This window comes from Pyrus communis, chromosome 8 (assembly GCF_963583255.1).
Source record: "Pyrus communis chromosome 8, drPyrComm1.1, whole genome shotgun sequence".
Lineage (NCBI taxonomy): Eukaryota > Viridiplantae > Streptophyta > Magnoliopsida > Rosales > Rosaceae > Pyrus > Pyrus communis.
Window position 1 is genome coordinate 8,229,147 of NC_084810.1, and position 16,829 is coordinate 8,245,975.

The window sequence follows — 16,829 nt, forward strand, 5'->3', positions numbered from 1 at the left end:
CCACTTTGACCTTACAGTCGTCTTGTGAAAAATATTCTCCAACCTAGAGCATCTTTAATGAAGTATGCAATCGAGTAGGCAAAGTTTGACTATATCTATAAAGTAGGCAATTTTGCCTACTCACACTATTGTAGGCAAAATGGGGTCATATGTCTCTATTTGCAATAAAGTATTTTATCTGGAGGAATAAGACAAGTGACATCTATGTCAATATGATACATTTTTGCCTTTTCCCTTTGTCTACCCAATGCTCTTAGAAGGAAAGTTAAAGTCATACAACAGACCAAAAAGGCTATCACCAATTACGTACTTCGCACTCTGATTTTTTATAACATTCTATTTATATATCACTTGTCCATTATGAATAATTAAACTTTTACGTACAAAAAAATGATCATTCTGAGGGATTATCTGGTCATCAATCCTTTACTGTGCCCTCTTCTTTAATCATTAGTTTTCCTAAAATTACGTAGATGATCCGTATATTCTCTTTTGTCTTGCTTAACCTAACACTTAAGATTCTAAACTAGTCTAGTCCTCCCTAACTGTAACTTAACACTTCGGCTTCACCAATTCATCTCTTAGGCCATCTCCAACCGAAGGTGGATCAAAAGACTCGTTTTAACCATCTGGCATTCCAAGAAATTAATATTTTAATGAACAATGCAATATCATATTTCTTACTATCTCCAACCGAGGGACCAGAGGGCCAAAGGCCAAACATAGTCTTGTGAAAAGAAATCATCTAAGGGTCATAGAGGCAAACATAATTTATTATTTTAATTGAATTACTATGGTTACTTAAATTAAATTACCTCAATAATTTTATGTTATGGATTGTTAATAATTTTCATGTTGCAAATTATTTTTTTTATGTTGTTTAATGTTATTTAATGTTGTTTAATATTATTTAATATTGTTTCATGTTATTTAATGTTGTTTAATGTTGGCACCTTGAACCTTTTTTGTCCAGTTCTTGGCCTTTGGTTAAAGATGATTTTTTAGTTATTTTCAACCCTTTGAACCCTTCAATTGGAGATAACCTTATATACTAGTCTAAGCCCACACACTGTGTGTGTGAAGCAGTTTTTTTGCTTTTAGGGAAAATGTGTAGGGGAGAGAGAAGATTACATTAGTACTCGTGATTTTATTATATGATATCAGACTAAATTGTCTTTTTGTGTTTTTTTTTTAAAGATTAAATTGTCTTTTCATTGTCTTTTAATTGACAAAAAGAATTTTGTTAACAAGTAGTTTAAATTAATACTCGTCCTTAATAAGGCAAAAGTACAAAGGCACCAATCACCACCCAGGCCGTCATACACACCCGACTTGTATCCACAAACTAGCTAGTTAGGCAGGAACTCCTTTCTCTCCTGAAGGCAAAAACATACAAAAAAGGATCATGTTTTCTCTAACTCAATGAACACCATATAAACCTCTCCCCTCCTTTTCTCCATATATAGCATTTGGTTAATCTAACGGACATTGCCAGTATCCTGCACAACGACCTTGCAGGCATGGGTCTGAACAGTTCGGATCAGACTACAAATAATAAGCTCCATCGTGTTCAATCAAAGGAATAACCTACACCAGTAAAAACAAAGTAAAATACAAATTGAATTCCTCCTCAAATTTGCAAGTGTATTCTACAGAACCTTTTTATTTAGGCCCCAAAGATTCAAGAACCAACAGAAAGAAAAACAAATCCATTTTTACGCTAATGAAAAAGTAAGCTGTTTATCCAATAATGTTGAGCTTTTCCAACAGAACAAAAGGCTCAGAGAAACCTGAATAGGGGGGAAAAGAACGGCAGCGCTGCGTCGCTCGCGGAGATTGGGATAGCTGAAAGTGATGATACAGTGACTTGCTGCGTGGTATGGCTTGTTGAAGACACATTTTGCTTGCTTCACGCACCAACTACTCAACTCAACTGAAACATAAGCAGGGTTCTTATTAAGTAAACAGTATCAGAGATCTTTTCGTTAAAATTCCCTTTAAAAAAAGAGAAAAGAGCAAGAAAGACAGATACCGGAAGGAAAAGAAGAGAGCAAGCAGAGGGAGCTGATGAAAGAAAGAAGTCTATGGACCTCCTTCACTTCTTCACTTCCAGGCAGAAGTGAAATAAATAAGAAATCTTCTTAGTTCATACGATAAATTAGATGTTGTTAAAGAGCCCTATATATAGTGGTTTGGTGAAAGCTTTCCAAAAAATTTCGAAAACTAAAGTTTCCAAAAAAAAAAAAAAGGAAATTTTTTTTCAAAAACTAAAAGGAAGAAAGAGCCAGGAAACTGCGGTGAAAGAGAGGAGTCCCACGTCGGTGGTTCCCAAATAACGTGTTGGAGAAATAACTGGGATCACCTCCGAATTCCAGCCTGCAGAGCAATCTAAGCAAAACATCTCGTTCTTTCATTTTTATCTTGTTTTGTTTTGCACGAGAATTTTCAATAATTTAAATTTGTTTCTGGGCACAAGATCACAAATGGACGGATGGGATCTTTTGCTAAGTTTGCTCCGTGGGATCCTAAGGTGATCCCAGTCCAAATAAAAGGAAGAAAGAGCCAGGAAACTGCGGGTTGTAAAGGGAAAGAGAGGAATCCCGCGTGGGTGGGTCGCACGGCACAGTGCTCAACAAAAATAAAGTAATTCAAATACTAGAGTATTGGACCGAACACCGACGAAAAAAAATGGAGGTGTCGATGCTCATAGAGCCACCAGTCCCCAATGCCTACCCCTGAGAAAACCGTGTTGCCGTCTCGAGCACATTTCTCCCTTCTTAGTTTGGAATATCCTCTCTACCTACCTATTTCCATTCTCTTCAGTTTCCCACTCTCTATTTTGTCTCCTTCTATAAAAAGATTATAAAAAAAAAATTAGTATAAGATATCGACGTGACCGTCTAAGTGAGGGAAAAGAATCCTGCCCTTCTTAGCTTGTCTGCTGCTCACAAGCCCAAGTTGCAGCTCCAGTGCTCTGCCAAAATCTCGAACTCAAAGCAGGGGAACCTCGATCGACAGCCCTGGTGACAAGAGAGATAACCAGAGAAGGTAGTTGAGCTCTTAATCAGCCAACCATGGAGCAAGAATATCCCCGTTTAAGGCAAACATCTCAATTTGTAGGACTAGCATCTTATCGGACAATTGTAGGGTTTATTTCAATACTCGCAACGATTAATACTGGTAAACATTAAAGAACTTGTGAACAATGTTCCGCTTCTATACAAGCATTATATGATCACTTGAATCCAGTCGTTGCTTATGTACCATTCTGAAGGGTGGCATAAACATAATCCAGCAATTTCAGGGAATAGACAAAAAATCTTGTTACTTGGAGGTGGATAGTAAAAACACCATAGCATCCCCCTACTCGTCAATACAACTCTTTCCTTTTTACCATTGTGGACAAGCTTCCATATGTAGACAAGTACAGCCACGATTGACAACAGCATGCCAATTAGTGCATAGTGAGGCATTGGAGCATCCTCAACAAGGGGCTCTATATAGGGCTGGAAAAGTGATGGATATATATCAATTTAGAGCTCCGAGAAATCTTTGGGGTTTATAAAAGAATCTCTCCCAATGAGAGGCAATATCTTTCGGATTCTATATGGGGTTATATATATTTATTTATGTAGTAATTTGATCAAGTGATGACCTTTTTTTTTTTTTTTTTTGTTAGTTTTTCTTAAGTTGATTTTTTGACGTGCTATCTTATTATTATTATTATTTTGTTTTTTGTGAACCCTTCAATAAAAAAAGTTCAAATTGTGACAAAGTTAAATTTCATCACTTATGAATCGTTCGTTGGATTAGATTCCCTTATATCAATCTCATCCATTGAAAGAAACAAACTTCCACTTCACCCTCTGAAATAATTTGATTTTCACGTATAACACAACAATTTACCTAGCACCAATTGGTAAATTGGTATCATACAATTTTGAAAAACAATTATTTGAAAATTTCACTTATCAATGGTCCTTTTTTTACAATTTTTTGCTTCTTTTTTTTTTTTTTTTTTTTTTTTTTTTTTTTTTTTTTGCAGATGGAGAACCTTCCCGTCGGATGGATAAAAACCAGCTGACAGAAATTCTAGACCAATACCCTTACCTCGCGGCGTTGCGAGTTAACCTCATTATTCACATCTTGGGAACCAAGGTTGAATGCAACAAAACCACCGGGACTTGAATCATAGAGACCCTGCAAATATGAGTTGTAATTAAGGCTGGAAATTTTTCCCAAAAATCTCAAACCAAACAAAAAAGATCTTGATCCCATACCAAAAAATTTCAAATTGTTATGAGGTAAAAAACCTAAATTTCAATTGATATGAAATTGGGTAACAAAATTTTAAGTCCAAAAAACCAAAATTTTAGACCACAGCCCAAAAATCTCAAAACATATATGCTAAAACTCGGTTTTGAAGTTAATGTTGATCTATAGTGTTTTGACGGATTTGCCCTTCAATTGTTATCTATTTTCAACCTTTTCCCTACACGTCACAGTAAATTTACTAATATGCCCCTCCTGTACATGTGTTGCACATCGTGTAAGGGAAGAAAGTTGGGAAAGCAGGGGCTCTTTCATTTGCTTCCGCAAAAGAATTTCTCGAGCTCTCCCCCTCCCCACTTTCTCCACGAAAACAACACCTCCAGCCCTTCGCCTCACACTGTGACAACTTCCTTGCCGATTCGAGCTGCTCAACCACGCATCAACGCCTCCTCAACACGTTGTCTAACTTGCTTTCCGTCTCTGACCCGTTCAACTTCAATTGAGCTTGAGTAAGCAGTCCACGCTTGCCTTCTTTTACGTCCAAGGATAATTGGTATCAAATATTTGCATTTTCATTGTTTGAAGTAGGAGACACCATTTTTTTCTAAAAATTCATGGCTCTGATTTCAATCATCTTGCAGAAGATTGAGAAACAGAAGGTTGGAGGACTTACAGAAGGGGTCATAACATACCACAAACCTAGCAATAACCTCCTATTTTAATTCTTGGTAACCAATGCTCTTATTATTGTAATAAGTATGTGTTAGATTCTTATTCCTTGTAAGCCTATAGATGCTTATCAAAGATAAAAGATACAAGTTTGGAGAACATTATTATATTATCATTCTCTACTCTCTACTATTTCCTCATTAGTTTTATAATAGGCATTACATTTTCTCCGAAATCTCAGTTGGGCTATAAATATCTATTGAACGGCGACAAATGCTACTAAAACTGTACTGTGGTTGCAACAAAGAATCTCTCCTCACTTGCACCAACTCTCTCATTCGACAAAAAAAAAAAAAAAAATTAGGGGAAAACAAATGGAAATGAAACATGAGACGTCTCTAACTCCGATTGAAGCAAATGGAGGGAAGTCAAGCTTCTATGTTCCTCAAACTAGAGGAATCGCCATCCTCCTAAAACGACGCGCCATTGTAGCGGCTTTTCAACGCTGGTTTCGTCTTCCCCTCCCTGATTTCTCCATTGGCGACACGACTTGGCTCCCTGATTTTTCCTCTAGAAACAGCATCAATCCAACTTCTGTGCTATCAATTTGGCTCTTTCAAATTTCAATTGTCTTCTTGTTTCTTTGATTATTGTCCGGGTTAAAAATCTGAGAAAGAGCCCTTCACATTCCTCTAACAAAATATAAACACAAATATAATTACAACGGAAAGGAAGGCATAGTATCACAAGGTGAAATACAAACACAAATATAATTACTCGACTTCATAAGGAAAAGCAGGGAAAGTTCCATTTCAATAACGTTGCTGGTCTCGATCTTTAGTTTTTAGATACAAAAACGATGTTACAATAACATCAACGAGCAGGAGGCCGGGGAGGAAATTAAAATGTGAAACCCAACACAAAGATGTCACCTCTTACATTATTATCTAAGTTGCTGAGAAGAAGCTGTATATTAGGAGGTTACAGTGCCGCAATGCACCCAGTTTCAATCTTGGCATCCAATGGCAGCGCCGCTATCTGAAATATTGAACGTGCTGGGGCTGGAGATGGAAAATCTGCAACACAAACTGTTAGAATCTAGAGACTATGATCTCAGAGAGTTGTAAGGAATGAATCGAAAATGAAGATGAAGGTTTCTGGGGAAATCTCAGAGAGTTGCAGAGAGAATATTCACAGAAGGATCCTTTTCATTCATTCACACTCAGCACACAAGACATGTGCGAGAGTAATACCGTTGGGAAGAGAGAGGGATTCTCTCTCACAAAGTTCAATCTCCACCATTCATGTAATCTACCCTATAAGATAGCTACAAGTGGCAATACACATTACTAACACTAAGATTACATCTCAGCTGTCCAATTGGAATATAATCCAATGGCTCACATTTAAACCTAAATACTAAGACTTAAACTAATATTTCTCTAGCACAAACACTTATATTCCAACAAATATAACATAAGTCAAGTTAAATGAACAAGTAAATGGTTGTCACCACAGTGTTGCACATAACTTGTTGAATCAACAGAGTCATAGACCGGTTGAACAAAATAAAGGATTGTGCGTTCAAGGAAGGAGCAGAGTTAAAGGAAATTGACATCCCCTTCAGGAAGAGAAGAAGATCCAACCACTCATCACGCTTCAAGCAATTTGTACTAAAAATTAAGCAGAGCCAAATCTGTTTCTACAAACTTTAACAGGCAATTTGAGCGTCAAATTGTGCTAAATGAGATTAGCTCAAATAAACTGAACATTGAAGAGCTAAAGTCAGCTCCATTCTATCTACCTGGAAGTCCCGTCGATACCTCGATACCCTTATGCCTCACAGTTTTGGTCAGATAGAAAACAAACAGTGTAATTAAGAATTCAATCTCAAATGTCAAATTTATCTCTCAATAAAACTCACATTTAGCATAGATTTCATTGACTTTCTTGAAGTTGTTCCAATCAGCCAACCTGTATGGACATAAGAGACAATTAATTTCCTCTCCAACACTAAAGTCTCCAATCAAGATTGTGCAAAGAGAAAAAAAATAAAATAAAATAAAATCCGTACAGAATAGTCGTTTCAACCACAGAGGAATAGCTGGCCCCGCTTGCTTTCAGTATTTCCCCCATATTTTTCAGAACCTGCAATAGTTTCGTTAGCCCAAATCTTTCAAAAGTAATCACACAGCAATGCTATCAACTATACACTTTTGCAAAGATGACAACTCTAAAACCCAACAATTACGTTAACAAATTCAACTTCTCCTTGATGAAGATTTACAAGATTACTCTACTTTATGATATGGTGTTGGAGATTACTAACGGCGAATTGGATTAGATATGTAAGAGAGATATAATTTAAGTTCTATAGTAAACATCTAATTGCACTAACATTAACCCCTATTTAGTTATCTCTTGACCACTTGGATTAGTGTCATCATCATTTTTACAACAATACAAAACAGGATTCTCGATAATTTAAGATCCTGCAACCGCCAAAATCTCAAACAGTACCAATTTCCATCAACTGTCACTTACTTCTAACTCATAGCAAAGGTTATCAGTTTCGAAGGTTATAGCTTTGACAACAAACCAGTTAAAAATCAAGGACATTTCACCAACCAAAAGCATAGAAATAAAATCACAAAACCGAATAACATATGACCATCTCAAATCCAAATTAACCACACAAGTATGAAGTATAGTCAACACATGAGAGCATCAGCAATACCTGCTCTGTCTGATCTACAACATTATCCGACACAAACTTCCCTGTCTGCATTTAAACACACCACATAAGTTCATATCTCCCACTTCATACCAACATTAATGGATTATAGTGGTAAAAACAAAAACAAAAATCCAAGACACAAACCTCAGGAATCAGACCAAGACAACCCGACACATGAACAAAGTCGTCGACTTTGATTGCCTGAGAATACTGGCCCATTGCAGCCGGAGCCTTGTCTGTGTGAACAGCTTCCTTAATTCCTAAAATCCAACCATACAAAAACTGCCCGTGTTAAATTCACACGCAAAGTACAGACCTTTATCCAGAATTGATCAAAAGGGGTTCCTATTATGCAACCAAACAAAGGAACCGGATTTCTAATCCAAGTAACCAAACAGAGGTAAATGGGAAATCCAATTAAATTAAAATAAACGAGAGAGATTAAAAAGTTGGAATTTACGAGCGTCGGTGGAAATGGCTGAGCAAGCGAAGCGAGAGGAGGGCTTCGATGAAGTCAAAGATCGCCAGAAACTGGAGCCAGCTACCGAGGCAAAGCCTGCGACGGCGGCTAACGGAGCACGGGTGCGTAATGCGCCCATGTCGACCGCCGGCATGTGAAAGCTCCTCGCCGCACACCATGCCATCTCTCTCTCTGGGAGTCTCTCTCTCTGTTGGACTCGTTGCCACTACTCGCAGTTTACACGTTTTGTTTTTGAACGTTCGGATACTATATTTTCCCTCTTTTCTTGGACTTTACTTTTATTTTGTTATTGGGCTTTTATTTTGGGCCAAATCTGGTTGGCTCTAACCATCGTAATTTTTTTTTAAACTAACAATATTATCTTTTGTTCAAAAAAAATAATAAATAAATATCTACATTAAAGGAGAAAGTGTGGGCTTAGTCTCATATTAGGCTAGCAATAATATGATTTAAATTCTCATTTGACGAGATTGTACTTAAGACCTCTCACTTACAAGTGAAGAAGAATATAACTAGATAGAAATACCAAGTGGCTCAAACCATCGTATTATTAATTAGTGAAAATGCACAATTTTTCTGTATAGGTGATCCAATGAGGTTTAAATAATTTCAACTTAATGTATACCAAACCATCCCGAAATACCTAAAATATTTCAGGAATCCAGAAAATTGGAATACCAAAATTTTGGTTTGAGATTGGTCTTCAAATTCTCGTCCCGAAAATCTTCGGTTTGAGATTTCATACTGAACCACTCCTAAAAATAAGTAGGATATTTTATTTTTACCAAACACTTTTTATTGCTTAACTTTAAAATGGAACAATTTTTGGTTAAAAAAAAAAAATAAAGCAATACCAAATGGAGCCTCAATGATGTGTTTTAGAAGTTTTTTTTTTTTTTTTTTTTTTTGGTGAAAATGTTTAATTAGGTTTGTGAATATATTAAATATGAAGATGATTCATGCGTATGTATGTTGATACAATAATTATTTTAACGAAAGAAATACAAAACTATTTAGGTGTAAATATAAAATTCTTACGATTTACAAAATTACAACCTCCTCTTCCAACAGTTACCGAGAATTTAACGATTCTTAGAACACCTCCACCAGTACTAACAATCCCAAAAATATACTACGTTTTCAATGTGGATTGTAGTCTGCACATAGGACAAGAGGCTTGTCGCTTTCGCCATTGGTCTATGCATGCCAAGTGAAACGTATGCCCAGAAATGGAAGTTTAATAAAAGTAGTCTAGATAGTTTGGTATATCTCTAACCTCATCAAGTATACAAATGAAAGATAGTCCACCATAATATTGAACAAATTATTAATGTTCCACCATCAAATAGTTGAACTTTAACGGGGATTCTCATTTTTAATGAGGATTCGTTGTGAGGGTCACACTACATTGAACTTTAATAGGGATTCGTTGTGAGGGTCACACTACATTGAACTTTAACGATCCAAACCATCCATTTTTTAAATTGCACCTATTAGATCTTCCTTACAAAATCTTAGCCAAATCGGAAATATTTGAGACTTCTAATTGAGTTCAAATAAATTAACAAGCACTTTATTCTATAAGAAAGTGAAATTTCATTGTGATTATTAAATAGACAAATGGTTTCTAATTGATTGAATTTTTTTAAGGATGATCAATGAATCGAGACTTACAAAGTAAACGATTGGGATCGTTGAAGATGGAAAATCTGCAACACAAAACCATATAGTATAAGGCAAGTTAAATGAACAAGTAATGGATGTCACTGCAGTTAAACAAAATAAAGGATTGTGTGTTCAGGGAAGGAGCGGCATTAAAAGAATTTGACATCCCCTTCAGAAAGAGAACAAGATCCAACCATTCATCATGCTTCAAGCAATCTAGATTAAAAATTAAAAATCTGTTTTGTAAGAACTTTAACAGGTAATTTGAGCATATAAGAATGTGGCGAATGAGATTAGCTCAAACAACCTGAAAATTGAAGAGTTAAAGCCATCTCCATTCTATCTACGTGGAAGTCCTATCAATGCTTCAGTACCCTTACATCTTACAGTGTTGCGCAGATAGAAAACCCACAGTGTAATTAAGGATTCAATCCCAATATCAAATTTATACAGTATCTGTTAGAATATGTGTAGGTGTAATTTGGCCATATGTTTGAGTTCAAATTGGTTTAGAAAAGTCTCATTGAACGAGGTTTGGATGTCCTAGTTTATATACGAATGAAACGGAGAATTGATCATATAATTACTCACTTACTATATTAAAATTGGGAAACAATATTGTTGGATTCCTGCAAGTATTTTAACAGGAGAATAAAAGAGATTGTTTGTCAATATAAAAAGTGGTCACTGATCTCACAAAAAAAAGAGGTGCTTATTATTAGACTTAGACCTATTGTAAGTCAACCATATTATTTTTGCAAGAGATGAGAAGCTTACTATTGACGTCGACTATGACTTCATTTTCTTCATTTGCTAAAGGTTAGGTTGTTTCTTATAGTATCCATAGAACTTACAGTTCGCATAGATTTCAGTGGCCTTCTCAAGTCTTTCAAATCAGCCAACCTGCATGGACTTAACAAACATCTAATTTCACCTCCTACACTAAATCCGTACAGATTAGTCGTTTTAACCAGTGGAATAGTTGGCCCCATTTGCTTGAGTATTTTGTTAAGAATCTGCAATAGAAGCACACCAGGTGAAAAAAATACAGATTTTAACCATCAACTACACGACTAATAGTCTAATACTACTTACTAATCTAACAACTGCAACAAATGGAAGAACACTTAAAAGAAATAAAGGATAGCAAAATCAGTATCGACCATCTCTCCAGTCCACATTGACAACAATTCAAGAAAAAGAATCAGAATCAGACATTTCAGCTAAAGCATCGTAGTAAAGCCAATAATAAATCAGCATAACCCATTCAGAATATTTCCTCTGCAGTCGAATAGCAGCTCCTACGAAAATCGGCAGAAACAGTCAGTAATGGCATTGTTGAGAAGACGAAATATGCATAAGAAGTAGAAACAGTCGATAAATGACCATAATAACCTGCTCGTACTGAAAGCTATCGAGAACCGCAAGAGATTACACCGTAACAGTCAGTAGATGACACAACAAACTTTATTTTAGACATTTAGATTTACAGTAGAGAAATTTTCACTTATACATAATTATAAGCATAGTGATTCTTCAATGTTGCAACTTTGGTAGCTCTTAAAGCAAACCTTTATGCAGCAAACAATTTGAGATAGGGTATCATAGAACATTATGGCTAAAAGTTGACACTCTTAAGATGCAGTACATACTCTAAAAAAAGACTAACCCGTAAGCCCTACAGGCTAAACTAATCTTTAAAATGATCTTGTTTCTGTTATAACATCTTCAGGATCGCGAGACCTACAAAAATGGGTAAATAAGGATTGGTATCGGTGCTTCTCCATTGAATGGCATACATAGTGACTTTCTTAACGATTTTGAGCACATACTGCATTGCTCAACAGATGTGAAATAACCGAATATCATGTACATATTCTGTGGCGTTATTTACTTACTTAGGGCTAGAGTGGTACAAATGTAAAATATCAGTAAGACCATTGATTTATGAATATAGAACTTCTTGGAAGAAGAAGAGTTCTATATATTACAGAGTTACAGGGTCATTTTTTCATATACATACTTTACACTAAATGGGTGGGGGATTAAGGCTAAGCCCCACAATAGGCCAACAAAGAAATTGGGATAGAACTCACTATTCATGAGTCGAACAAAAGACTTTTCATTAACAAGTGAAGATGAATATCACTAGATTGTAGTAAATTCTATTTCATAAAATCTCCATGGCAATCATCTCAATTTGTAGGACTAGGATGCGATCGGACAATTGAAGAATTCAACCCTTCTACTTAACATTGACAAACTTGATAATTTATTGAACAATGATCTTCTATTTCTACAGAGAAGCTGTATATGAGCTTTCATAATAGCTGAAGGTGACATCTTCAAGGCATGTTTCCCTTCTTCTTCTTCTTCTTCAAAGCCTTTTCCCACTAAGTGGGGTCGGCCAGATGCAACATGAGGACTTCTCAGGAGGTCACCCATCCTAGTACTACTCTTGCCCAAACTCGCTTAACTTCGGAGTTTGGATGGGATCCGGTGCATGTGAGTTGATATGAATCGCATCCTAAGGATTTGACATAAGATAGGAGTGCCGGCTGGTCGATCGTATTATCTAAGAATCATTTTCTATGTTCACTTGAATCTAACATTTGCTTAAGTACCATTCTGAAGGTTGTCATCAGCGGAGTACCTCCGATTCTTAACTAATTTTAAAACAACCAAACCGAAAAAGAATACGGCAGGCACAGGGGACAGTTTTATAGGATTAGTAGCATGGTGATGGAGGAATTAACACTGCACTGCCGAGCACATACATTGAACAATGGCAAGACCCAATCCAAAAATTTCAGGGAAAGTACCAAAAAGCAAGTTAGTTGGAGGTGGGTAGTTAAAACACCATAGCATTCCCCTTCTCCTCAATACAACTCTTTCCTTTATTTGCCAACAGCATACCAATTAGTGCATAGTGAGGCTTACGTGGGGAGGAAACCTGATCAAAAGCATCAGACAGAATCTCAAGGTCAAGGTTAGCGAGTAACAGGATCCACTGAGGAAGTAGCCTACAGAAGAAGTTACACCAACTTCTATTAAGTTCTTACTTTTTATGAGAAAACAGAGAAGCTTTTGCCAGATAAAAATCAGCTGACAGAATCTCTAGACTAATACCCTTATCTCATGGCGTTGCTCGTCAACCTCATTATTTACATCTTGGGAATCAATGCCAAGTGTAACAAAACCACTGGGATTTGAATCGTAGATACCCTGCAATTATGAGTTGTAATCAACCAAATTACTTCAATGTTCATTTGAAATTATAAATGATAAATATGAGCAGAAAATTTTGTTTTAAGAGCTAAAACAAGGAAAGTTTGATCGAAGGATAAATTACAGTGGTGCTCTCTCCATCTGAACCACTTTCAGAATGCTCAGATTCGGATGGCATGGCTAGGTAGACTGACTCAACACCCTCGCATGCTTGGATGAAGCCGCCTTGGCAGAAAGGGCATTTCATTTCGACATGCACAGTGAACGCATGGCGACACCTGTAGCTGTAAAACCTAGTTGGAATTGTTTGCTCCGTTGTATTTATCTCGTTCATCTCCCAATAACCTTTTGCTGCACAACCGTATATGGACTAGAATCATAAAGAAATAACTGTTAACATAACGAAAAAAACAGCCAACCAACAGGCAATAGCCTTGCGTTTTTGGTGAATTTTGGATGTATATTTCTTGTATGTAACATTTACAAGGAAGAAGCATATATAAGAGAAGATGACAGAAGGAGAGTTTTACAAGTAACCTCCAACCAATCTCCTTAAATCACTCCTATAAGGGCCACCAACTAATTATAAAAAACAAGGGAACACAATCCCTTAATTGTAGACTAAGACAAGCTAGAAACAATGTCATAAGACCCATGCCCTAGCCGAGAGTAAGGTACCCATGCCTTAGCCGAAAGGAAGGTAGGACTTGATTGATTTGCTCCATTTGGACTTCCATACCTTACATTAACTGCTTCTTCCAATACTCCCCCTCAAGCTAGATCAAGGGGGTTCGTTGAGCCAAGCTTGAACAATAAACGCTGAAATTGAGCAGTAGGGAGGTATTTTGTAAAAATATCAGCCAACTGATCATGATTACGTGTGTAATGGGTGTTAATAACTTTCGATTGAACTTGTGCTCGAATGTAATGACAATTAACATTGATATGTTTAGTCCTCTCATGGAAGACTGGGTTGGAAGTAATGCGCATAGCAGCTTGATTGTCATAGAACAAAGATATAGGCTGACTACTTGGAAACCCTAAATCTGAGAGAAGACCTTTAGGCCAAATGAGCTCACAAGCAGTGGATGTCATTGCTCGATACTCAGCCTCTACACTTGATCGAGCTATGACACATTGTTTTTTGCTTCTCCATGTGACTAAATTTCCACCCACAAATGTGCAGAAATCAGTGGTTGACTTATAATCAAGGGAATTTCCAGCCCAATCTGCATCTGTGTACCCCATGATAGCAGTGTTACCATTCTTTTTCATCAATATGCCTCGACCAAAAGAGCCTTCGAAATAACGAAGGATTCTTAACAATGCGTAAATGAGCTATGGTAGAAGCATGCATGAACTGATTGGCAAGGCTCACGACATAGGAAATGTCAGGACGTGTGATTGTAAGATAAATCAATTTCCCAACAATTTTTTATAGTCAGTGATATTTGTCAAAGCATCATTTTGTATATCGAGCTGAAGTTTACTGTCTAGAGGAAGTCGAATATCCTACATTGAAAATATATATCAAAGTATCAAAATTTTACCAAAATAACTAATATATTAATACTAAGATAAGGGTAAAATATATGGTATAATATGGACTCATCAATCTCTGAGATTGGAAATCAATAGAAATAGTTCCTGAGATTGTCCACCATCCATTATTTTGGTCCTTCCGTTAAAAACTCCGTTAAGTGTCCTTGAGCTCTAGGCCGGAAATTTGGGCAATTTTCAAAGCTTCATAACTCAATCGTTTCTTAACCAAATTCGACCCATAATATATCAAAATGAAGATAAGAAAGTGTAGAACAAGATTATATCTATTGGAAGCCTAATGGTTGCCGAAGATGGCCGCACAATAGCTTGAAATGTGACTAGTCCGCGGGAAAACTGGAAAACTCGCCGGAAATTGAGTAAACTTTAAACGTTCATAACTTCTTCAATACTCAACAAAATCGAGTGATTCAAAAACGAAAATCATACTTCTTGACAAGACGAAGAGTTGGTACCTTTCTTAACTGCTAACTCGTCATGGTTTGGCCAAAAAATGGCTCTAAAGTGGCTAACTTGAGACCAAGACAGCTGCTTTCGAGCCGTTTTCTGACCAAACCACGATGAGTTAGCCGTCGAGAAAGGTGTCATTCTCTTTGTCTTTTCGAGAAGTATGATTTTTATTTTTGAAGAGTTGGTACCTTTCTCGACGGCTAACTCGTCATGGTTTGGCCGAAAAACGGCTTGAAAATGGCTAACTTGAGACCAAGACAGCCACTTTCAAGGAGTTAGCCATCATGGAAGGTACGATTCTCTTTGTCTTGTCGAGAAGTATGATTTTCGTTTTTGAATCATTTGATTTCATTAAGTATTGAAAACGTTATGAACGTTTAAAGTTTACCCAGTTTCAGGCGAGTTTTCCAGTTTTCCCGCGGAACAGTCACCTTTCAGGCTATTTTCCGGCCATCTCCGGCGACCATTAGGCTTCCAAATAGGTATAATCTTGTTCTACACTTTCCTATCTTTATTTTGATATATTATGGGTCAAATTTGGTTAAGAAACGATTGAGTTATGAAGCTTTGAAAATTGCCTAAACTTCCGGCCAGGAGCTTTGGAACACTTAAACGGAGTTTTGAACGGAATGACTAAAATAATGGATGGTGGACAATCTCAGTGACCATTTCTATTGATTTTCAATCTCAGGGATCAAAATGATGTGTTATGCAAATCTCATGAACCATTTTAGCTAAAGAGCCAATTAAAAATAAATCTTGGACTTGGTTTCTAGAGCTACTGATCATTGATTTGCTGATTTGGGTATTGAATATGCACTTGCTTGGGTCATTATGTCAGACAAACAAAAGGGAGTTAATAAAAGTTGTGAATGACCTTATTCAGACTGCTGAACACAAACATTGTATTGGACCCTTATAGAGTGTTTACTAACCCGTTATCAAAATGAGAATAAAGAATCCGATTCCGATTACGGATTATACATGTGTTTACTAAAATTGGGAGGAATCAAAAGTGTGTGGGGCCCACACAAAAAATGGAACCCAATTCCAAGATTTGACTAATTTGGATTCCCAACATATAGAAGGTATTCGGATTCCGGATTGCCTAAGCAACATAATGATAATTTTTTCCCTTTATACCCTCACTTACTTTCATTATTTCCAAGATTATCGTTAACCCTATACGCACATTATGCACAACTCTATAAATATGCTGAAGAGAAGAAACTACAACTTCAGTGAGAAAATTTAGATATTAAAGTAAATACTTAAATTTATTAAAAAAAAAAACAAAATCATTTTAGTGTGTCTATGAAATAAAAAAGCAATTTATTATTATTTTTTTCTTACTATTATATACTATATCAAATTTTATTAAAAAAAATATATATATATATATATAATATTTGATTTGAGACAAGGGCATTTTAGTAATCATACTGGTTTATATTCCGATTCTTAGTAAACAGTTTTATGAAATTCTATTCTGATTCCAGACAGTTTTAGTAAACAAATTCAACAGGAATCTGATTCTGATTCTGCCTCATTTCAATTCCTCCTCAATTCATTTCCTCCTCAATTCAATTCCTCTCAATTTGATTACGGATTAGTAAACGAGCCCTTATATATCAATTTCAAGAAAGAAAAAAACACATTGGCATTGTGAAATAAATTCTTTAGTCAGCAGCTAGGGGTTAATAAAAGTTATTAAAATGATAGAAATAATCCTGAACATAAATTATTTTTGAATCAAAGCACATAATT

General features: G+C 36.2%; 1 protein-coding gene, 1 long non-coding RNA gene and 1 pseudogene across 3 annotated transcripts; all 3 read right to left on the bottom strand.

Annotated features, from left to right (window-relative positions):
• Positions 1–1,275: 1,275 nt before the first annotated feature.
• Positions 1,276–2,142, bottom strand: LOC137743820 (uncharacterized). The gene is made up of 3 exons (XR_011069535.1): positions 2,033–2,142; positions 1,791–1,933; positions 1,276–1,587 (listed from the first exon to the last, which is right to left on the bottom strand). It is a non-coding gene; the product is annotated as an uncharacterized lncRNA (long non-coding RNA).
• A 3,180-nt stretch (positions 2,143–5,322) lies between these two features.
• LOC137742472 (reactive Intermediate Deaminase A, chloroplastic-like) lies at positions 5,323–8,369 on the bottom strand. Of its 2 annotated transcripts, XM_068482351.1 has the most exons (7): positions 8,139–8,369; positions 7,823–7,938; positions 7,679–7,723; positions 7,016–7,089; positions 6,866–6,915; positions 5,881–6,017; positions 5,323–5,633 (listed from the first exon to the last, which is right to left on the bottom strand). In XM_068482351.1, the coding sequence occupies exons 1-6, from the start codon at positions 8,320–8,322 to the stop codon at positions 5,923–5,925; spliced, it is 564 nt and encodes a 187-aa protein (XP_068338452.1). In that variant the 5' UTR covers positions 8,323–8,369; the 3' UTR covers positions 5,323–5,633; positions 5,881–5,922. The 2 variants fall into 2 exon arrangements, with proteins under 2 accessions (XP_068338452.1, XP_068338450.1); XM_068482349.1 differs by lacking the exon at positions 5,323–5,633 and having other exon boundaries at positions 5,728–6,017.
• Positions 8,370–12,232: 3,863 nt separating this feature from the next.
• On the bottom strand, positions 12,233–12,352 carry LOC137743938 (5S ribosomal RNA; annotated as a pseudogene).
• Positions 12,353–16,829: the final 4,477 nt, after the last annotated feature.